General features: G+C 41.3%; 2 protein-coding genes across 5 annotated transcripts; one reads left to right on the forward strand and one right to left on the reverse strand.

Annotated features, from left to right (window-relative positions):
• Positions 1-275: 275 nt before the first annotated feature.
• Positions 276-9473, forward strand: tmlhe (trimethyllysine hydroxylase, epsilon). The gene is made up of 7 exons (XM_053442440.1): positions 276-811; positions 900-1076; positions 7041-7320; positions 7459-7578; positions 7728-7964; positions 8620-8758; positions 8922-9473. The coding sequence occupies exons 1-7, from the start codon at positions 670-672 to the stop codon at positions 9051-9053; spliced, it is 1227 nt and encodes a 408-aa protein (XP_053298415.1). The 5' UTR covers positions 276-669; the 3' UTR covers positions 9054-9473.
• A 1953-nt stretch (positions 9474-11426) lies between these two features.
• Positions 11427-20788, reverse strand: LOC128457655 (V-set and immunoglobulin domain-containing protein 1). 4 transcript variants are annotated; one of them, XM_053442444.1, is made up of 11 exons: positions 20554-20788; positions 19930-20004; positions 18750-18795; positions 18174-18386; positions 17851-17956; positions 17593-17747; positions 16062-16269; positions 12810-12965; positions 12602-12718; positions 12363-12507; positions 11427-12280 (listed from the first exon to the last, which is right to left on the reverse strand). In XM_053442444.1, the coding sequence occupies exons 5-11, from the start codon at positions 17894-17896 to the stop codon at positions 12184-12186; spliced, it is 924 nt and encodes a 307-aa protein (XP_053298419.1). In that variant the 5' UTR covers positions 17897-17956; positions 18174-18386; positions 18750-18795; positions 19930-20004; positions 20554-20788; the 3' UTR covers positions 11427-12183. The 4 variants fall into 4 exon arrangements, with proteins under 4 accessions (XP_053298419.1, XP_053298418.1, XP_053298417.1 ...); XM_053442443.1 differs by having other exon boundaries at positions 18174-18389; XM_053442442.1 differs by lacking the exon at positions 18750-18795.
• Positions 20789-23434: the final 2646 nt, after the last annotated feature.

Here is a 23434-nt window from a genome sequence, read left to right on the forward strand (position 1 = left end):
GAGCTTTTGTTATTAGGCAATCACAACAACATTACAAAAAGTGTCATCCTCAAATCACGTTGTGGCTGTTAATTTCCACGTTAAGTCTGATAAGATGATTATTACAGTGAACTGTGTAAATAATATGATTAACTGTTACTCATGTATCCTAAATTCCCCTTGGGATCGATATCTATCTATCTGTCTGTGCATTTTGGGTGTTGCTCTTTGTGGACGGTCCCTGCGCACCGTTGGTCACAGTTGGATGCACATGAATACATCTCATTCTCTGCTACTCGGAGTAAGGGATGTGACTGAGAACAGAAAGTTATCCTCAAGAACTTCTTTACTGTGATCGAAAGGAGTTATACCAGCACCAAAGAAGAGAGGAACATTCTCTCCATCTCTATTGTCAAGAGGAGGAGGGGATCCACACGAGCATCAAACTGCTCCACCGGTAACACAGACGGTCCCAGCTGTCCAACATTAAGCCGCCTCATAGGAGGAACTGTGCGGAGTTCAGTGGTCAATCTCATTTCATAATGTAACAAGCTGAGAGGCTGCGGTGAAGCCTGGAGAGCAAAACAACTTTTTCTTGGAAGGATCGTTTCTGCGTCCGCACGGTGACTGGAGTATATTCTCTGATCCTCTGTGCTATATTCTCTGTGTGTGCACAGTTCTGCAGTCGAGATGTTTGTGCGGCTGCAGAGGAAGCTGCAGACTCAGCTGCTGTCTGGTCTCAGAAGCACACGGGCGCCATTGAGGGTCAAGCTGCAGACCCGCGCCTGTGCATCGACCTCCTCAGCTCTCCGCTTGCACAGCGACCACCTCGGTGAGTGTAGTGTCTTTGATTTAAGGCTTGCTAGATATAAACGTGAACAAACAAATCAGTATTAACACCTTTTGTACGGGTCTGCCAGTGGTCAGCTATGAGGGCACCCAGATGCGACTGAACTTCGTGTGGCTGCGGGACCACTGCCGCTCCGCCTCGTCCTACAACTCCAAAACCAACCAGAGGAACCTGGACACCGGCAGCATAGAGCTCAACATCCGCCCTGACACTACAGCAGTGGAAGGGGGTCACCTCGTCCTCACGTGTAAGTCTGAGGGGAGCTGGGAAGCACCAAGGGCTGCAAAGCATGCCCATGGTGCTTTGTCAAATTATAGATTAATCCAGTGTAATGAGACACAGTTATACATTCACTACAAAATGTCTGGGTGAAAAAGCAAAATACTTTGGCCCAAGAGACCCCGGGGTCACTGCATGTCTCTGGGTGGATTTTGATCCCTTGCAGTGGTTGATGAAGTATCCCATTATAATTTAAGGTGGATCCTGCATCATTGCATTATCCTTTTAACTGACTCTACATTCCAGACTATTGGGTGTTTGCATGGTGCATGCTTTCAAATAAATTCTGTTTCATCAAATATCCCCAAACTAAGAAAGAAGAAACCATGGGGCCACTTGGTGAGGTTGTTTTTTGGTTCACAACTCAAAACGTTATACACTTTATTCTTCTGGGTGTTTGGCTAACACAATTTTAATATTTGAACTAATCTGACACTACATTTGCAACACTATCAATAAGTGTCTATGAAAAACTTGGTGACATTTACGTCATATTGCATCTGACAGGAGTGAGCAGGGACAGTTCATACACAACTCCTGAAGACATGACCTACACTGTAAAAAGTGTAGTTTTGACTGACATTTCGCCTTTTCTCATTGTGATCTGTTGACCAAACTTCAGGTAACTGTTGTACTTAAAAGGCATGATATTGAGTTAGTTCTAAATAAATTAAGGCACACAGTAAAAAAAAACTGTAATATAACAGAACTTTACTTTTTATTTCACAGATTTTTTTGATAGTACAATTGTAAACCCAATATCTAGTTTTTCAACAGTTTTTTGACATGTTTTGAAAGATAAGTCACATTATTTTGTGTGTCATATACTGTTATATAACATCAAATATAAATTATTATACAACCTCTTTACATAAAATAATGTCATTAAAACCAACATATAACAATACATTTCTGTAAATTGGAGCACTATTATTCATATTACAACGTGTATTTACCATATTTATAGGTAATTTCATTGTTTTAAAATGTGAAAATGTTTCTAATTAAACGTTAAAAACAACCTGAAAGTAAGGCAAAATCTTGTTAAATTACAACTATAAAATGTATTTTTAATTATGGAAAATAACCGTATTTTTATGAGAAAGTAATTTTACATTTAAAACTGAAATTCAAAGTATTGAATGTAGAGATACATAAGAATATCACTGTAATTGTGTTGAACTGAGCAGCCATATGCTAAATATAAGTTAGAATAAGGAGATTAGTGAATCCAAATCCATTTCACCCAGATTATGTGTGACTCTAAATTAACTTCTTGCAGATAATTGTTAAAGCTAAATGAAATTCGGCCATTTAGTCAGTAAATCTAAATTAATTTACGTGGATAAATGGTCAATCTAAATTAAGTTCACCCAAGATATGAGTAAATCTAAATTAATAGGACTCTAAATAACTATTGCTCAGATAATAAATAAATGTAAGTATGCTTTCATTGTGAAATTCATTGTGATTTACCTAATCTTACAAACGTTTTGGTTTAGATTTAGTTAATTTAGTTATATTTACTATACTTTTTCATTAAATTTGTAGCATTTGAAATCAATTATATCACGTCATTTTGTTGCCATCATTTTTTTTTGAGTAACCAATGGTTGCAATTTTTCAATTTAAATTGTGAAGTGGAATTTTCCTCCAGGTCATGATGACATTTTACGGTGCAAAGATTCACTGTGTTGGCAGGTGATTCTAACCATAAAAAAATTATTCCCACTTTCACAGAAGATTATGTAATGTGTGATTATCAACCTATCTTCAACACCTTTAAAATGGCTTTGTCCAAGTTTTAACTATTGCTACACAGCCAAGGTTAATAATGAACAGATCTTTAGTGACCAATGTAGCAGAAAGTAGATCTGTAGAACTGTAGAACTGTTTGATAGTTTGATGTTGGGTGCACCTGTAATTTCCAGGAATAGTTGTATGAACAAGGTTATAATTTGACCTGTGAAGACAATTGCCTCCTCTGTTTTGGCCTGTGTTGTGTCTTATGCAATGTTTTCACATTTTAAGGAGCTACCTGAACAAGTAAGAAACCAGAATGTGAGGCTTAACAAAGATGGGAGGGGGGGCAAGAACATTGGTAGACTTAAGTCCTTGCACACATGGCTTTACAAGAATCAGCTGGAGGCCAGAGGCTGATTAGTTTAGAGATTATAACATGGCTTTAGGAGGGAGATTAAGGAGACTGTCAGTTGAGACAATGTTTAGGAAAGTATGCAAAAAACACTGAGTGACCGGTTTGTCAGGGCAAAGAAGTGTGATCAAGCCAAAAGCTCTTTGGAGGAAAAAATAAGCTGTTGTGAGAACTGTTCCATTTGTGTTCTTCTTTGCCTGTTTCGAGTAGAAGATCAGGCTGAAATATAGTTGCTGCAGTAGTTAGGTGGTGTAAGAAGAACACTACCAATAAGAGAGACCGCCAAAAATGTTACCAGAATCAAGTCACTATTTGCAAAGTCTTGCATTGAAGAAACAGTCAGATAGGTGCTTCTGATTTGGCACGAGGACCATGTGCAGGAATTGGTGACATTGCAAGAAATCAACCTCTGGAGATGACGTCCCAATTAAAAACCGTTACTCACAAAACTGACAGATTTGACTTTGCCAAAGGACACAATAGGAGGCAATGGATGTCGGCAGCATATTCATTGGCTTCATCATTTTACAGATGTTGACCTGGGGTGTACTCAATTTGGCTATATACTGCACATGCTGCTCATTTAATGTATTCTATTCTTAATTAGACTTTCGATTGGAAACAAAGAAAACTGTTTTATTTCTTGTGGCATTGTGTCAATTAACATAGTTTAATGAATAGTATGTAAGGACACAGCCTAACCCCACCCAATTAGTGTCTGAAAAGGCAGATTAATGGTTCTCTTGGGTCTGAGCTACTGTTGTAGTCCAGGTGACAGAAGCTGCAGGATTCTCCTTTCAAATGATAACATGTGCTACACATGATGCTCCACAGAACCCCCCCCCCCTTCCTCTCCTTAATCACCCAGATGGTGCAGACCTCCAAAACCCCTGAGCTGTTACCCCAAGAGGCCCCAGCAGACAGAGTTGAACTAGCTAAAGTACAAAATAGCTGGAGCCATCCGTTATTCTGTCTCCACCAGGAGCCTGCTGCTGCACATGGAGGCAAAGCAGCCATGAGGGATTTAGCTGCTGCCTTTCAAAGTAAGAGCCGTAAATGGTCCCTCAGCAGCCAGGTGTGGAAAAAGAAACGGGTGCCGCAGTGTCCCTTGCCTGTGGATTTAAGTGGCTTCTCACTAAGCACTCACTCTCACACTTGCCCTGCCCTGTGACCCCTCAGTTTTTAAACCGTGTGACCCCTCCACCGAGCTGGGTTGAATGTTTTCTTCCTTGACTAATACTATATCCGTCCACCGGGTTTGTGGTAATCCATCCGGTAGTTTGCGTTATCCTGCCACAAAACAAACAGAAACACAAACAAACAAAGGTTAAAAAAAAACATTGAACTATGTGTCCCTGGTGGTCTGGTTTGGTAGTGCAGTGTGTTAGGGTCACAATCTTGCTCGGTAAACTTTTCACTGATCAGTATTTTAGGTGTGGTTTGATAATATTTAATAATATATATCCAAATTAAGGGCGGCCCGGTGGTGCTGTGGTTAAGCACAGTTGCCTTACGGCAGGGGTGTCCAAACTTTTTATCCCGAGGGCCACATACAGAAAAAAGTTCGAAGGACTGGGCCACTCACGCCGCCATGCCCCCCTCCCCCCGAGCGGACTGTTGACAGTGCGCCTCAATCACGTCGCTTAGGGCGGGGGGCTTAGCGGCGTTCTGAGGGACAGCTGGCAGATCAGGGGTGAGTTGGGTGCCACCTAGCGTAAAAACTGAGAAGTACAATACAGTGGGCCTTAGTCCATTACATTACAATTCATTTCGCTGTTGCTTTTATCCAAAGCGATTTACAATCAATGCATTCACAGGTAGGGGAGAGCGGGTTAATGTGAGACATCGGGTAATGTCAGACACCCTCTGTATCTAGGCAACGGAACACATTTGTGGTCTTGTGATCATTATGTTTTCAAGCCCCTCCCATTCCACCCTTGCCATGAAGGAGAAGTTGGTGCTGGTGCTGTGGTTAGAATCTTTTTTTGCCAAAAATGTGATTTTTGCATGTAAAACTACATTTTCTTGCTTTGAACTTAATCAACTGTTGTGTCAAAACAAATTGATTCAGGTAGCAAAACGTATATCATACATGTTGACGAACTTCCAACATATAAAACCATGTGATTGATGCTAGCTGAAGATTAGCCTGAATTGATAAGAGATGTTGTTTTTTCTAATATGTTGGCTGTGGGGTAAAGTGAGACAAATGCTGTGGGGTAAAGTGAGAAATGTAGCACGAATTCAATTTAGTCTTAAACATATTTTATTGTAATTATACATTACATATGTTTTATTTGTAATGCCATAAACATTGTAGAAAAGCCATCCTGCCTAGAAACTACACCAGGAAGACAACCTGGGGCCAAACACCCCTCGCAGAGATGGAGAGTGAAGACGCTGAGGTCATGCAAGGAAAGAAGTCCTTAAGAAAAGCTGGAAGGGATAGAAATATTGATAAGACAACCCTCAAAAGATTCATAAAGAAAAAAGAGAAAGGGAAGGTAAAATCAGTAGCCTGGGGTGCAGTAGCTGAGGTAAAGAGAATATTCACAGATGAGATGGAGGAAGAGCTTGCCAAACACTTGAAACAACTTGCTGACCAGTTACATGGCCTTGCTCCAGTTAAGTGCCGTGAACTGGCAAATGCAGAGACAAACAATATCCCTGTCCCTGCCAATTGGACAGAGAAACAATGTGCAGGTAAGCTAGGGTGTGCAAGAGATCACATGAATCATAATAACCATAAATGTGCTTAATTGACCTATTACAACATGTGTTGTTATGGTAGTTTTAAAGTTGAAAAAGTAAATGGATCACCTTACCCCCTTGATTTCTCTGGTCTGTCTCACTTTACACCTAAGCTGGGGTAAACACAAGACCACTTTTTTAAAACAATCATATTTTCACTTCCCTTTGTCCTGAAGACATTCTGATCATTTCCATTGCTAGAAAACATCCTGAATTAATGGGAAATGTGTAAGTTTTACTGATAAATAATTTTAGCTCAACTAAAGGGGAGCAAATGTAAAAAATGTCTCACATTACCCCGCTCTCCCCTACCCGAGGGTACAAACCCAGAACAACAAGAATCAAGAAAGTACAATTTCTCCAAGAATAGAGCGAGTGCTATAAGTAAGTGCCATTTAAGTGCTACTAAATTGTTAGTTTAAAAAAAAAGAAAGAAAAAAAAATATTATATATTTTTTTCTAATTTTTATTTTATTGAGGCGGGCCAATTTAAAATGGATGGCGGGCCGCAGACGTAATTTGGACACCCCTGCCTTACGGGAAGACTGTTCTTGAATCAGCTGCAGTCTGTCTGGAGTTTATGTTTACCTTGGCTTTCGCATGTCAGTTGGGATAAGCTTGAATGGAGATTCTAAATTGGTGTGAATGGTTGTCTCTGGTGCCCTGATGTACCTCAGTCAGCCCCCTTGCAAATAGCACTGTATGTTGACCAGCACATTGTGAATTTGCTTTTTACATTACATTACATGTCATTTGGCTGACGCTTTTGTCCAAAGCGACCTCCAATTATTACACTCAACATTTATGAGGGGCCATTTAGGGGTTCAGTATCTTGCCAAGGAAACTTCGGCATGCAGAGGGGGAAGAGTGGGATTTGAACTGGCAACCTTCTTGTTGAAGAACCACCACTCTACCACCTAGGCCACACCGCACCCTCTGCTTTAAACTTCCATTAAAAAAACTAATGAAGACCAGTCAAAAGCACAGTTTTGACTGCAACTCATATTTTCCATTTCTGTTTCCCAGGGCGTGATGGTCATGTGTCCAAGTACAGCCTGAACTGGTTAGCTCAGAACAGCTATGAGAGGAAGAAGCAGAGCACTGTCCAGCCTCGCATCCTTTGGAACTCAAACATTTACAAAAACAAAAACGTACCATCAGCCAAGTGGGAGAAGTTTATGAGCTGTGATGAAGAGCTGAAGCAGTTTCTTCAGAACTATCTGCTGTACGGGATCGCGTTTGTTGATGATGTCCCAGCCACAGTGGAGGCCACGGAGGCGGTTTCCAAGAGGGTCAGTCTTATCAGGTATGCAATGCCTCTTTTGGCCTCTGCTACAGTGAAGCTCTTTCACCTGCAAAAGACATACAGCATTAGCCAAACACAGCATTTACAGCGTTGTTCACTTATTCCTTAAACACTTGTGTTTTGTGTGTCACTCACAAGAGAGACCACGTATGGAGGAATGTGGAGCTTTACTTCCGACCATTCCAGAGGAGACAGCGCCTACAGCCAGCTGGCCCTGGATCGCCACACTGACACCTCCTACTTTCAGGAGCCATGCGGGTAAGTGCACAAATGGTGGACTGATGTGGGGTTTCAAAACAGCCTCAAGGGAAAGGTTATTATTTGTGATGCACTGACATTTGAACCAAACAAAGTTGATCTTTCACTTTTTTTTTTTAGACTCCTCGTTTATTCTTCTTTTTTTGCAGAATACAGGTTTTCCACTGCCTAAAGCACGAGGGCACTGGGGGAAGGACACTACTTGTAGATGGGTTCTACGCTGGGGAGAAATTACGTCAGCGGTCTCCTGAAAACTTTGAGCTGCTTTCCCGTGTGCCTATCGGACACGAGTACATTGAAAAAACTGACACCCACCGAAACCACATGAGCGACATCGGCCCTGTGCTAAACGTCTATCCTTGGAACGATGAACTTTACCTGATCAGGTATGACTGTGCTTAAATGTGATGTCATACTCACATTTGAGCAGTAGCTAATTATCAGACATTGTATAACAAGTTTCATGTTTGTTCAAGTAAAGCACATTTCTCTTTTTTTATTCAGTGTAGTATTTATCTTGTCTATAATTTTACCCACATTTTTTACTTCTTTTCAAAATTGTGTCTTCTTGGCTGTTTGCATTCGGGGGGTATTTTTCTAACCTAGAAGCACCCATCTATTTTCTTTCTTATTTTTTTTATTTTTTTTAAATATTCAGGTTTGTTACAGTTAGACAACAAAAAAACTTTGGTTTAGTAAAAAGATGGTTAGGGTAAATCAGATCTTTTCAAAATGTTAGAACTACCAGTTGTTAACTATTTGTGCTAGAATCTCATGTGACCCATGGATGTTTTCCAGGAGAGGCTTAAATCTGGGAGCAAACAGCTTCTGCCTTGAAAGTTATGTGGCTTCATTAACTGTGGCCATGAGATCATCACACGAGATTTAAATAATATTACTTTTGATCTTTACAAGACTCCTCATTTAGTTATTGCATAATTAAGTGTGGTTTGGAAACTTTGAAATGACTTTCTTTCTTGTTTAGTTTTTTTTTTTTAAGCAATATCCAGTAATTAAGGATTTAAACTTTTCTTTTGACAGATACAACAACTATGACCGATCGGTGATTAACACAGTCCCCCATGAGGTTGTCCAGAGATGGTATGCGGCACATCGAGAGTTGACAACAGAACTAAGGCGGCCAGAGAACGAGCTGTGGGTCAAACTGACTCCAGGGAAAGTAAGAAAGTCACATATATTAAATTCCGTCCTTAAAAAAAGAAAACTGTCAGTCTAGAGCATTAAATATGGAGTTTAAGGACGTTGGAATGTAAACAGAGAGATATAAGTTTAAACGCAATCCACGCTAGCCTAATAATCGCACCCTCTCTCTTCTTGATTAGGTGGTTTTCATAGACAACTGGCGAGTCATGCATGGGAGGGAGTCATTCACAGGCTTGAGGGAGCTGTGTGGGTGTTATCTGACCAGAGATGACGTCCTCAGTGCAGCACGTGGCTTTGACCTGCAGGCCTGATCCTGGACATGATCGTTGCTTCACTTCTGTGCCTTGTTGTTTAGCTTTTTTAATATATGATTACTCAGGTCTGCACTTCAGAACAATCACAACAGTCTAAGTCTGTCCCATTGGGCAAAGGGATATTATATGTAAGGTCATGCACATTTTATGCAGGAATTAGGAATGAACCTGAGAAGATCCCATTCAGTTTCAATTCAAATTCCTTGGAAATAAAGCGGCCACATATTTATGAGAGTGAAATTTAGTGCAGGTGCAAATTATAAGCCAGATCTAAATGTTTCATAAGGGGATTGTTGGGACTTGATGGAGGTTTGCACTACTGATTTATCTCATATGTTATCAGTCACCTATCATCATCTAATTTCCAAAACACTGGTGTGTTATGATATTATCAATAAAGAGCCCGTGAGTCAGATACTTGTTCTCCTGTAGCAATACAGTCAATGGTCACTTTATTAGAAACACATAGATGTAACTGAAACTGTGTAACTGTTCTTCAGCTGTTGAAGCTCCCACATCCCTCACTTCTCACACACAACATATACATCACATTGTAGAAGAGAATCATACTGTGTCACAAAGTACTTCAACTGGACTTGGTTGAGCTTCTTGAAGATGTCTCACCTCTCATCCAAGAAGGCTTCTTCAGTTAGTGACTGTTGGGAGTCTCAGGTATTTAACTTGTCGGGTCGTTAGGAGTCGTTACCCTAGAGGCCGGACCCGCCCTGATGTTGGTTTCACTGGGAGTCGTTAGCGGGTCGTGGAGATAACATCAGATAAACATCAGCCCCAGTGTCACGTGTTTCAGAATATATCAGATGTTTCTTCATCATCACCTACAAAATTGACTCGCATTCAAACTTCACTCACTGCTTGGACTGTAGTTTGATTTTTTCCCCCCTACTGCTAATACTACTTCTACGACTTCATCCAAATTCAAGGCAGCAGCTTCTGCAGGATTCAGAAATCCCACCACTGTTTCTTCAGTGAATGCATTTTGTAGTCATAGATAATATAACTGCACAATTGGCAGGTAGCTGTATAGTTAAATCAATGATAAACTTTCAGGCTAATGTGAAGATAACTAAGAGGAATAATGGCCCACAGATGCTTGCTCTGTAAATCTCTGTAAATTTGGATAGCATACCATGGTCACTTTAGTGTGTCAGCATGCAAACATTTGCTATCAGCACCAAAGGAGCATTTCACTTTTTCAGTGTTTGGACCAAGTTGATGATCCAGCAGTGGACTGACGTTTGCAATGAAAGTTAAAGCTAAATTATTGTTTTATGAGAGAAGGCTCAACCTGAAAGTCCAAGGTTGCAAGTAGCCTTAAGGACCACGTGTTTTACGGCAGTGCGATGTGCACATAACAATACCTGTGATGAGTGAGACGTGGCTCTCAGTCTAAATGCAAACCTTTAACTAAATAACTGCATGCGGATTATCACATGTAGAGAATTTGTATCCAACTTGGTTTAGGTGTGTTAAATGTGCAGACTAAAAATCACTTATTTCAGAAATGTCACATCTATTTGCAAATCCACACAAAACACAGAGCCAATTATTGCTGACTTACAGTCATTAGGGACCTATAACATTTCGTAGACCATCTGCTCATCTCCACGTCTTTATCATAAACCACCATCGAATACGAGCCCATGTCAATTATGACAAAGTGCTATTAGATCGTCCACTGTACTGATTTCTGGCTATGGTGACGACGTGATTGTACTACTGTGTCAGTGTGAAACCGTCGCTACATTCAGCCTTAAAAGCTGTTAACAGCCTTTGTTTTATGGACCACAGCTGTGCTGCAATATGCTGTTTAATACCAGTCTAAATTAGGTTGGCAATGGCTGAGATGGAGCCTGCATGAGTCCGATTTGATAACACCCTAACCCATTTAAATGAAGGTGGTGGAACCAAACTCAACATTTGGGTCCATGAGGATTATCCAGCACCATTTAAAGGAAACAACATACTGAAGGTGTTATTTTGTTGTTGCAGTTTTCATTCTACTTTGGTTGATTTGCATAAAATCAGTGGAATTGGTTGTGCCAAAGAAAAGGCTGTTTAATATTTACTTTTACAAATAGGGATATAAACAAGGTTGGAATGACCCTGTATAAAAACCTGCAGCTGTTACTAAATAGTCGTTTATTCCAGAGCCAGTGATTTTCTTTTTAGCAATTTATAATTGACCAAAGGGAAAATATTAAAAAAGAATCAATTCTTGACATGTTATTAGTGTCAAGAATGAGTTCCGAGGGACACTTCCCTTACTGTATGATTTACAGTGTGAGGCTCCACTGCAACTCTGCTGCCCCCTATAGATGACACATCGAGGGAGTTACATGACACAATGACTCATAAAACACAACATTTTATTTTCATCAAAATCTGTAAATCTTAATGCACAAAACCTTCAGATACAGTTGCCTGATAATTTGTGTCACTTAACATCAATTAATCAAAGACTAGGATCCCATTCATCCTTCCTTTCAGGGATTAGTTTGTGATATCTATCAACTGTAAAATGTTGCATTGTGATTATAACTTTGGATATTTTATCATTTGAAAACCTTTATTTGATTATTTTTGTTTCAAGGTTCAAACCCAAAGATGTGTGTAAGACATGTGAAAGAAAGACAAAGACATACAGTGAGTCTGTTGCAGACTGCTGCAGTTATTTGAGCGACAGCACCAACAGCCTCCAACTCTGACCTCATCACATCAGCATTGTAAAACAGAAATGTATTTATGTATTGATTCGTGAAATAAATTCAAAGATTGGTTACCATAGAGTATAGCCTAAAGCATATTTAAAAACAGATGCAATGATTGTCACACTTTGAAAAATAAAAAAAAAACGATGACAAGAAAACATGGTGTTAAGATGCTGTCCGTTAAAAGATCTGCATCTGCGCTCCTGAAAGGTGTGATAGTGAACACAAATGGTAAGAGTGACACAGCAGTAAAAGACTGTATGGTAAATACACAGCATGCAATGTCATTTATGGTATTTATTGAATCTGAGAATGACGTATGTTCAGGCCTGAACTTCCCGGACACCCAGCTGTTCAGATAAGTGACGTCGCCCCAGTTGTTATCAGCAGGTCTCGTTCTAGGCTTCTGGCTCATCTCCCACAGCGTGGAGGTTTCCGGCTGTGGTTGCCGTGGGAACGCTCTCAGTGGCTTCCTGGGCCGTACGAGAGCTCCCCCTAGTGGACACAGAGAGAGTTGAAGTGACTCTTTTCAATTAATCCAAGGGTGAAATGCAACACGATGAAGCTCAAGTCTTACCTCATCTCGTTGGCCTCTGGCGCCTTCACGACTTTGTATCTATGCCTCTTCACCGTGTGAGCGATGAACCACACGACCAGGATGATGAGCAGGCACCCAAGTAACGCACCAATCACTGCACCAGCAATCACTCCATCTCCCACCTCTGCTCAGGAATTACACAAGGTGTTACGTCCAAGATGCATTTTTGTATTCTATATATATTTAAAAAATCAAACAAACCAAAAATGTGATCATACCGGCAGTCAGCTCTATGGTGCAGATTGAAAAACCTGCAAAATTTGTCGCGTTGCACTGGTACTCCCCAAATTGAAACTGGGAAATGTTAGTGATTTTCAATATTCCAGCTGGGCTTGCTGAGAGAACAAGAGCACATACGTTTCTTTACAAATAGACGAATGTGAAGCCATTTATTATTTATCACAAATAGACTTAGACCGTACTCACTTTGTCCCAGAACAGGCATCCTGGTCTTAGCCTGGTCCAGTTTGGTCCAGGTGTATGTAGGTGTCGGGCTTCCAAGCTCACTGTGGCATGTCAGAGTGACCAGGTGACCCGACTCAACGTCACCGTGGACGGCGCAGTAAGGAGGAGAGGGCCTCTCTGACAGACCGTAAGAAAGATGCCAGGATGTGTTAGGTGACTTAACAGTTAGTTTTCTAAATGTTTATACTTTTATGGTGTTGGTCATTTGCGTTTTCCAGATATACTGAATATGCTCATACTTTCTTTTCGCATGCTATACTCCACCACTATACTGGATAGTAACATAATGTATCACACTTGTGAAGAACTGAGGATGATCACAGTTGAGTGTTGACTGAATTTACTGATGGATAAAAATCTACAGAGAGAAGAAAGAAGAGGAGATGACGTCAGCAGAGAGACAAGGAGTGGGTGTCATCCTCAGTGGACACTGACAGGGATCATGTGAAATTACCTCTGGGAGTGGATCATTAGTTGACAGATTACACCAGGGTTGTAATAGATTGATTCATTATTACACGGACCCACTTGGGTCTTGGTATAAGTCTGAATAGAGCTCAGTTATTTTGTGTATTTGTGTAGTTTTTGTAATATCTCCCTCTGAGATTTTGCATTTACGCCAGTGCAATAAAGGTGATTGAAATTTCATCTTTGGTGCTCACCCCACCACGAAACGACACAGCACACTACAGGCACTTTTATAAGGGATGATTTCATCTCTCCCATGCGCCTCCCACTTGTGGAAAGAAAGTGAACCACTCCTGTCATTGAAGGATTTGTGTCTTGTTATTTACGTCAGATAACTGTATTGTCCTCATTTGTGCCTGTTGCTGCCCAGCAACCTATGTTTTTCCTCATCTGTACAGAGCAGCAGCGACGTTCCTTACATCGGTGGTAAAAAACAAATATGTGTTGGTTTGTGTGGCTCAATTTGATGGCAAGTACAAAGACGTGAATCCGGTCAGGAAAGGATCTGTGGCTGGCTACTGCATGAGACTGAACACACACACACACAGACACACACACACACACACACACACACACACACACACACACACACACACACACACTCATGCACACAGTCGTTTCTCCACGACTTCAAAGGACAATCATTGACTTGCATTTTTGTCCTTGAACCTGAACCATAACTATTATACTTGTCTGATCGTGACCCCATATGTCTTCAGTGTCAAATTCAATCATTATGGGGACATGCTTTTTGTCACCAAAGGAAGGCACGAGTCCCCATAATGTGACTGTGTAAACTGATTCTGATACCCATAACATTAGTAACACTTGGACCACGCACATACCCACTGACCGGGGCAAAAACAATACCCTGCTTCTGACCAATGGCGGCGTGTGGGGTAATGAACCACGGAGGTACATGGAGGTAATCTGGGAGTGTCCCATCCAAGGCAATTGGATCGTTAAATTGGAATTTGTTTTGCTTGTTGTTAAACAAGTAGGACGTCTTGTGTGTTTCCATTAGACGTCGGGACGAAGGAAGTGTGTTGGGCGTGGTCTCACTCTCTGTTCCTACTACTAAATATATTCAATGGTGTCGGCCATACTGATTATTAGGCCTCAGTTTACTGATTGGACAGTTCTGCTAAAACTTCTTTTAATTGACATAAATTCACATGTGATATCAGTAACAGTATTAACATACACAGCAGGGGGCGAAGCTTGTTTGTAAATTAGGATGGACTGCTCTCTCTCGTTTGAAACACTACCATAATTCACCATAATTAGCCGAGATGAAAATCATCTTTGACTGAGTGACAATCAGCACGAGGACGAGACCAATCCGTATTCATACAGCACCTTAAGCATGCGTCACAGTCAGGGTGGAGAAACCAACCTGCAAACACTTTCACAAAGGCAGACGTCAGGAAATACAAGACGTGTGGTTCGCACACAGTGGATCTATGTTCTGTATGCAGTACAAGGATGCAGTCACAGTCCCACTCTAATTTCCAACGCTGACAATGAGGAGACTGCCACAGTAACCATGGAAACTAGTGAGGATACTGAGGCCTGAGAGGTTGTCGTGGTAACTCGGTGAATGAAAGGATTCAAACCGAATGCAATCCCCGTAGCACGCTATTCAGGGCCAGTGCTTTAATGAATTTGTTAATGCTCCTGCGCTGATAATAGATATGGTAATCTCAGATGTGGGAAGGGAACTAAAACACTTGTGATGTGAAAATATTCTCACTTCAGTTCAATTTGGCCTGATGTAATTCACACTGGGGTTTCAGGTTTAAAAAAGACCAGAGGCACAATTCATTTATAACTTTACATTTCCATGAGGATTATAGAGAAGCACAAGAAGAGAAATGAGTAAGCTCAATACTATGGGTTAAAAAAAGTCAAACATATAACTTGAAACCAAAAATAAAGCTGGATGGGACATTATTTTTGTTCTTATATATAATTAAATGCACTTTTTCCCTCCTCATGCAGTCTCACCCACTCTCAGCTCAGGTCCAGGTGTGAACGCAAACAATTACTTTCTCGTCTTCTTCTTCTACTATCGTTAACTGAAATATTCAACTGACGGGGAAGTACACAAAGAAGGAACCATTTGCCAAATATATTTAATAATGTGTGGCTTTGCTTAAAGCTATAGAGCTAACAGTAAACAAGGATTTACTTAAGCTATGTGCATCTAACGGAATCAGGAATGGTGCACGTGATGGACATATTTGCCCCTCTCTTTAAATTGTGGCCCCTGTATGGCCCCTGCTTTAGAAAAATCCTAGACCTTGCACTGCCAAAATTGTGCATATTCTGGGCTACAGACGACGGTGGAAGTCAGTAGCTTCCTATAAATCTGAGCTTAAAACGTAATTTGATAGAGTCTATCATTGTGTTTTACCTAATTAGTTGTGTTATTGTAATGTAATGCTTGCGTTTTAATGTTTATCTACTTTTATTTATTCCTGTGCGGCTATTTTTAATTGTTTTTATATATTCTTTTATTTGTGAAGGTGTTTGTGAAGTGCAACATAAATAAATGTAATATTATCGTTTAGTAAATTGTTTTTTTTTACTAATAGCAGCAGTAGTAGTAGCGGCACTATGTGTACTCCTCATGATTTATTGGCTGATACTTTCTTCTCCCCTCAGATTTTCCTTGGTGTTTTTCCATTGATGCTGCCAGTTTAAATTATATCACAAAAGGTCATGAGAGGTCATGAAACTTACCATGCACGTTCACAGCGATATTGACCTGAGACTTTCCGTCCACATCAGGGAAGTTGTGAACCTCACAGGTGTAGAATCCACTGTCTGATGGCTGCATGTTGTGTATTGTTATCGAGGCGTTTTTGTTCGGGCCTGGCGAGGAGGGAGGCTGGATTCTGCCCTCATACGGTTTGGAAATGACGTCCTTTCCTGACTGATAGTAATAGATCTGAGGGAAAACAGTGACAAAACAAGACAACTGACTCAATACAGATGCTTGTTTCCCTGTATTGATAATGTTAGACCAAGGAAAAAGTATTATTGGCATATGATTGGTTTGTTCAGGACTGTTTGATGCTCTAATCAACTTAATCTGTGTTTCAACATCAGTGTTTCAATATGCATATTCTCAGCTATTTAGAGTACATGCTTAGTATTAACAATCAAAAGATACAAAGCTTAATTCCATCCAGCAGATTCAGAACGTTAGTCACTAGTAGTAATGTTGCAATAATTCAAAACCAGCCCTTATCTGATTTCTGCTATAGTTTTGTTGTCTTAACGAGGTGTGCCTCCCGACTGTTAGAGAAGAAAGGCGCACCATCGTTTCTGATGATAATTCAATCTTTTAAAGTAAATATGAGTAACTTCATGGTGAATATCTTGCAAAATAACAATATATTATCTTAAGTTGTAGAGCACTTCTCTAACCATAGTTACAAAGTTCTTCACAAAAAAAAAAACACACAGGAAAGAATAAATAAGAGAATAAAAACACTAAATGTGTCTCAGAAATTTAAAATGATTTCCATTACAAAGATAAAAACTAGAATGAAGTAAAATCAGGGAATGCTGTAAGATAATGAGTTTTCAGATGAACGTCCACCCAGTGTACATCCAGCTGGAGTGTTGCAATGCAGTAAATACAATAGCACTCAGTGCATACCTCAACCTACAATTGAGCTGCACCAATTGCACACACTCATAGATATCAGTTCTCTACATGCGCCTGATTATTTAATGCATTATTCTCTGGGAAATCAGGGAAAATTACATAGAAGTTCTATCTCCAAAAGTTAAGGTAAGTGAAATAAAAAAAGACTCGGATTTGCTCCTTTGTTCCGATGTGCGCCACAAGTTCATGGACCTTCCCTCTGCTCCTTCCACCATGTGTCAAGAAAACAGGTCAGTAGTTTTTGCGTAATCAAAGCAGAGACAAAGCAATGGAAATATAACCTCCTTCACGGATGTTTAACAGCAACACAGCACATTTTAGTAGAAAGCAGTGATATTGTCCTGAACTTGTGTTGTTTCTATCACTCAAAGAAAAAATACAGTCGAGCCTCTCAACTCAACTAGATGAACAGTGGCAGGTTTTGAGTCAATATAAAATATCCAAATCACTCACCTTTTATCATTGATTCATATCAAATCTGACCAAACACGACACTGAAGCATCCTAAACCCTTGTTTTATGGACATTTACATTTGAGCACATTAAACCTTCTTAATTTGATGCTACACCCTGATTTGAGCAGCGATGTGTATCTACCTGCTGTGGGGCGGCTGATGACATAAAGTCCCACTGGATGGTGAGGCCGGAGGTGTCCGGAATAGTCTCAAACTCACACTGGAGGAGGACACTTCCACCCACTGTGACGTTGATGGATTTGAACGGCGTACTGACTGTGATCAGCTCAACCCGTCCTGCAAAACAACAAGCTCGTCAGGTTCCAGGCAAATCCAAAACCAAACACAATTTATTAAAATGCCCTCGATCAGGAGTTAGAAGAATCAGAGAGGTTGTTACCTATGATGCCTGCAAGCACCAACAAGCCCAACATGGAGGACATCATCTTTCACAAAAAGTTGGAGAAAAGGTTTCTTCTGAACGGATCTTTCCACGGTCTTCACCGCTGTATTTCAAGGCAGCACAGAGGTGAGAATGAAAAAACGTTAGAGTATCACAGGCAAGGTTGCAGCATGGGTAATGGACTGATACTGCGCGCGTTGATAACACAGTGTTTGCATATGTATGTTTGCCAGTCTGGGTGTGTGTTGTTTTTCGAAAACGGTCCATTTGGCCGTTAATAATTTAGAACTTTTGGGCGGTGGCGGATGAAACAAACTCACCTGTTTAGTTAGTGCAATAAATACACTTTGTTTTTTAAATAACAGCAATTGGTCGCTTCAGTCAGTGCGGCCTTGCCTGTGTGATGCTGTTGACTTAATGTGGCAGGTTGGGACCACAGTGTGTTGTGACACTGATAGTTCATTCATTTTTCAGCACTTTGGCAGCATGTTCACTCCTCCTCCCATTCTCTTGTAAGTCCTCCTGGGTCAGGGCTTCTGGCGAAGAAATTAATGCAAATTTAATCTCCACCTGGCTGCTATCGCTCGCCACAAGGAAGTGTAAGCCAAAGCTCTGCAACACGCTGCTTATCACCGGGGAGTTCACTCCCTGGTGCAGCGTGCTTAATAAAGGCCGTTTCCCCTTTGTCTTTTCTTTTCCCCTTTGCACGGCGTAGAGCACAATGCTGAGGGAGCTGAGGGAGTGAATCGCACATGATTAATTGTCTGTAATTACCAGAAGCTGACATAAGTGATTAACAATGTGTAAAATGTTGATATGGGGTGACTGGAGGGAGGGTGGTGTGGGAAGGGGAGGGGAGGGAGGCCCGTAGAGCTAATTATCCACAGGACACTTACGTGATAGGTTAGGAAGTGAGGCCATCTCGGTGTCTTAGGACTTTGCCTGAACAGAACAACATGTGTTAGCAGCTGTGGACAGAGCTGCGGAGCGGAACAACAGAGGGCCGCACTTTAAATGAACGCCATCAACAGCATGACTCACTGATCAGCAGGGAAACAATTCTGAAGATTCAAGTGTGGGTAAATGAGGGATAAGAATGACGGAGAAGGAGGGGCTTGGAACACTGCAGGGGGTTCATGGATGACCAGAGGAAAATATTAGTGTTACTCAGTGACACGTGACAGCCTGTGTCACAATCCCATCGGACATTGGGCGAGAGGCGGGGTACATCCTGGAGAGGTCACCAGTTTATCCCAGGGCCAAATTACAAAGAGAAACAGCCATTCGCCCTCACATTCACCCACACGGATAATTAATCTGTTTTTCGTTCCTTGGACTGTGGGAGGAAGTCAGAGTACCCGGAGAAAAGTACACAGACAGATCATGAAACACCACAATGTAAGACACGGGCAAACCGGGAATCAAGAAATTGCCTCCTGTGCGTCGACAGTGCATTCTTGCCACCCACGATTAAAGTCAAAAGTAATAATAAAGAATTAGAAAAGCCTATTAAAAATGTATATTTAAATAAATACTGCATGACTTATTACTTCACCTATTACTTCTAATCATTGCAGGTTGGAGGCATTCATGATTTATGACTTCTGAAGGAATGGGAGCACACCAGAAAGAAATTGTGAACCACTAATTCTGCGGGAATTTGAGCTAATGCTAAAGTACCAAAGACAGGTTCTCCATCACATCTTAGTTTAGCATTTCAACATGCTAATATTTAATCATGAGTATTCAGAACAAAGTATGAGAATGTTATTAACTATGCAGGTATTTGGTAATAAACCAAAACAGTGGGCTAATCTAACTGTGAACAGATACTGCTGCTGAATCAAAAGGATCCAGTTAGATTGGGTACTGTGTGTAAATGTCCCAAATTCAATTAAATCTCAATCTCAGACCAGTCCATCTCGGGCTTTGTCGTCGCCAGGCACTAAACTTGACCTCGCCTCCGGCGATTGGACAAACATGTTTGTTGATCCAGGATTTGAGAAGGAATAATTAGACACTTATACATGAAGTTCTGGAAATGTAACATTTATTGTAAAACAATGAGATACTTACAGAGAGTCTCTGGGGTTCTGCCTGGACACGTCACGAGCTTCACTGGATCATGTCGAGAAGAAGCCCTGTTCAATCCTAAGTCCACAGTATATATATCATCAGATACAGGGTGCGGCACAGAGGAAGTCCTCTTTTTAGGAGACTCAGTTATTGGTCTAATGTATGCTGCTTCCTTAATGTGCAGCTATGCAATTTTGTTCATCTCGCATTCACCTCAAACTGTGTTTTTTACTTTATCAGAATGTCACAAGTTCATATGCATGGTTACCAGTCGGTTTCTATGTCTGATTCCTGTCTCGTTTCTTCTTTCTGTGGTTGTGCCCTGTGTCTGACCCTGCATCGGAGTCAAAAAGATGACACCTTATTCTAAGAAAAATCAGTTGTAGTGTAAGCTTATTCTGAGTATTGTCTGTGTATCAGCTTCCTATTTCCATCTCTCTGGCTCACAGTTCGTCTGAGGACAATGTTGTTTTCAGTTAAACAGTTCACAGTTCACAGTTTATACTTCGTGTTATGCATTATTGTTCATATAGATTATACAGCTAATATTTATTCACAGGATATAGGTTAAATATAGTCACAAGATACAGAGAAACATAGATATCTCAACAGCTTCTAACTCACCAGTCACTCGGCTGACACGTTGCTCAGAATATCTATAATAAAAAATATTATACATTCACAAACTGAAGGACTTCTTAGCATGCGCTATATTGAATCTTTATTATATTCCAATCACATTAATGGCTCCCCGGTTCTGACGCTGGATGTGAGTGGAGGGTCAATGACGCGCCCGCCGCACGAACACAGAGAGCCGTCTCACACAGTGATGTGGAGGCTGCTGGGTGTGGAGCTTCGGCCTGCTCCAACCTCCAACCTCCAGCTGCTCTCAGTGCACTTCCTCCTCACACACAGGTTAATTCATCCACCCACAACAAACTGCGTTTCCCTGTCTGCAGACTGAGAGGAGGTGGGAACCACAGCTCTGTGTGAACCAGAGCTGGTGCACATTTGAGATGTTGTGAATTCCTTTTTACTTTTGAAAGACCTGTCTGGAGATGCATATTATAGATTATTTATCAATTGATCTTTGTAGCAACCAGTGAAGCCTGGCTGGTACCAGTTCGGTTCGGTTGAGATGCTGAATCCGCTGTGGCTACTGAGGAAGGCAGGGATGCAGTTCAGGAGTTGGCCAGCAGATGACAGGCCAGGCTGTCAGATGCTGTGCGTTTCTTTGTGAACGTGTTGTGTGTCGAGGAGGCGGCATGGTGGCACCAAGGCCCAGAGCACCACACTCCAGGCTTCAGAAGACCTCGCTCCTCCTCCCCTCCATCACCCATCCGCCTCCGGAAAAAACACATATAGGCCAGACATTTAGCACGACTTCACTTATTGTCCCTGCAGCTACCAAGCAATCACACAAACAACAGACACGCACAACTACAAATGGTGGTGTGAAACATCGTCTGACCCTGCATAAAAGAAAAGGTCTCCATTGCATTGCATTTTCTTTTCTTGGCACTATAAGCCAGACACGGTGACACCGAACTCTCATCGCACATCGACATCAAACACCGGCAGGAAACTGTGCTCTGACAAAGATTGACACAATTGTACTGATAAACCTTTGGAAGAAGGAAAAGTGGGACACGGAGTCGGAGGCAACATCTCCTGATACTTGTTTGTGTCATCTCTGAGATGCAGAGTCTGTCATTGCAGAAGGTGACCCATCCCGACCCGTCTGAGGAGGAGAGCACGAGACGAGGGGATGAGGAGGTTGACAAGCTTTACGTCTGCTGGCAGTAAAACAGGAACACATACATGCAGTTGACTCTTAGCTTTGGGCTTTCCAAGACACACAGTGTTCCCATATGTAAATGGTTCATCTAGAATTTGTCCTTCCTCCTTGTGTCTGACTTATGTCGAGGGAAATAGGCCAAACACTAAATAGAGAATACAGGCTATTGAGATCTTCCAGACAAACATCTAAAGATAATTTAAAGTGTTTGACTTGTGATCTTCTAAAAATGTAGTTTAATCCATACACAATACCCAACAAATGTTTTGCTGGGTCTTTTCTCCTTTCTTAAGTGACGACTGTGTCCCTTAAGATGAGATCTTCTGTAATGATGGATATTCATTTCATTGGATAATGTCAATGTTCGAGGGCACTGATAAGCTCAAACTCAGTGTTAGCCACACTAGCAATTAATAGTGAAAATTGACTTTGACACCAGTGGCATGTGTGCACACATTCTTAGTAACGTTTGTCAAACAATATCAGTGTTCACATTGACTCTAGGAACATGTATGCGACTGTAGTCTCACCTTTAAATGCACCTTCTTTGCTGTACACTGGGATTCTCTAACAGACGCCCCCGGGGGTAGGGGGGGGGGGGGTGGGGGTTGGATTTAGCAGTTCAGCCGTGGCCACATTGCACAAGCGAGATTTGTCTTAATATTTTATTAGACACATTATGTTTGCACTCTCCTTCGTCTCTTCGCTCTCTATTCAACCCCCAAACAAGAACTCCATGGCAACAAAGAGGAACATCCTGTGAAAAGGAGAGTGGACGGACACACGGTGCTACAGGACGGTCGTGGCTGCACATATCTATCATGAAGAGATGCTGCTTATAGAACGGACGATTCTTGTTTGGGGCAAACTGCTGACAGATGGAAATGTTTATTGACTGACTAATTGATGGTTTTAGTCGACATTATCTCAGTCGGTTATTACATATCTGTACCTGAATCAATAGTGATGCAGAGAGTCGAAGCCTACAGTCATCGTGAGCTTCGATGAAAATAGTGGGCTGTTTGTACGGGTTGCATGAGCATAGCAATCATTGTTATTGACCTCTTTTTTTCATCATTTGCATAAGAACAAATATTCCTTTAAAGACTGTGTGTTAATCTTAATACTTGGCTTAGAACCAGTAGAGTAAATTTATTCAGACGACTGAAAGCACAAGCAGCCATTCTGAGCCACAAACGCCAAAGCAGCAGCTTTTTGACCACTTTTTCCCCTCCACACATGGAACAGCCATCAATTTGTGACCCATGTTAATGCACCCTTTCAATATTTTATGTTTTTATATGGAGTGCTGACAATAGAACACGGAAGTGGAAGGCACATTTTGCTGAGCTACTTCACCAGCTGTGTTTCCTTCTCCTCAACGGAGCTATGCACTCCAATGCAGAAAGAGCCAGTGAATGACAAATCCTTTATCCACACTGAACACAAAGCTGCTGCAGTTTCAGATATAATGCCCCAGTGTAATGTATACAATTTGATCCCTATCCAATAAGTTGGACACATAATGTTTATATACCTCAGCTCCTCTCAAGGTGAACTCACTTAGCGGCATAATCAACTGTCGAAGTGGCTGGAGGAGGCGGCCGAGAGTAAATTAAAAGAAATCAATTAGGAGAGACGGACCTGTGCATTAAATCTGCCCGGTATCAGAGGGAGGACACACGGGAGAGGATCATTGCACAGGTC

The sequence above is a fragment of the Pleuronectes platessa genome, chromosome 15 (genome assembly GCF_947347685.1).
Source record: "Pleuronectes platessa chromosome 15, fPlePla1.1, whole genome shotgun sequence".
Lineage (NCBI taxonomy): Eukaryota > Metazoa > Chordata > Actinopteri > Pleuronectiformes > Pleuronectidae > Pleuronectes > Pleuronectes platessa.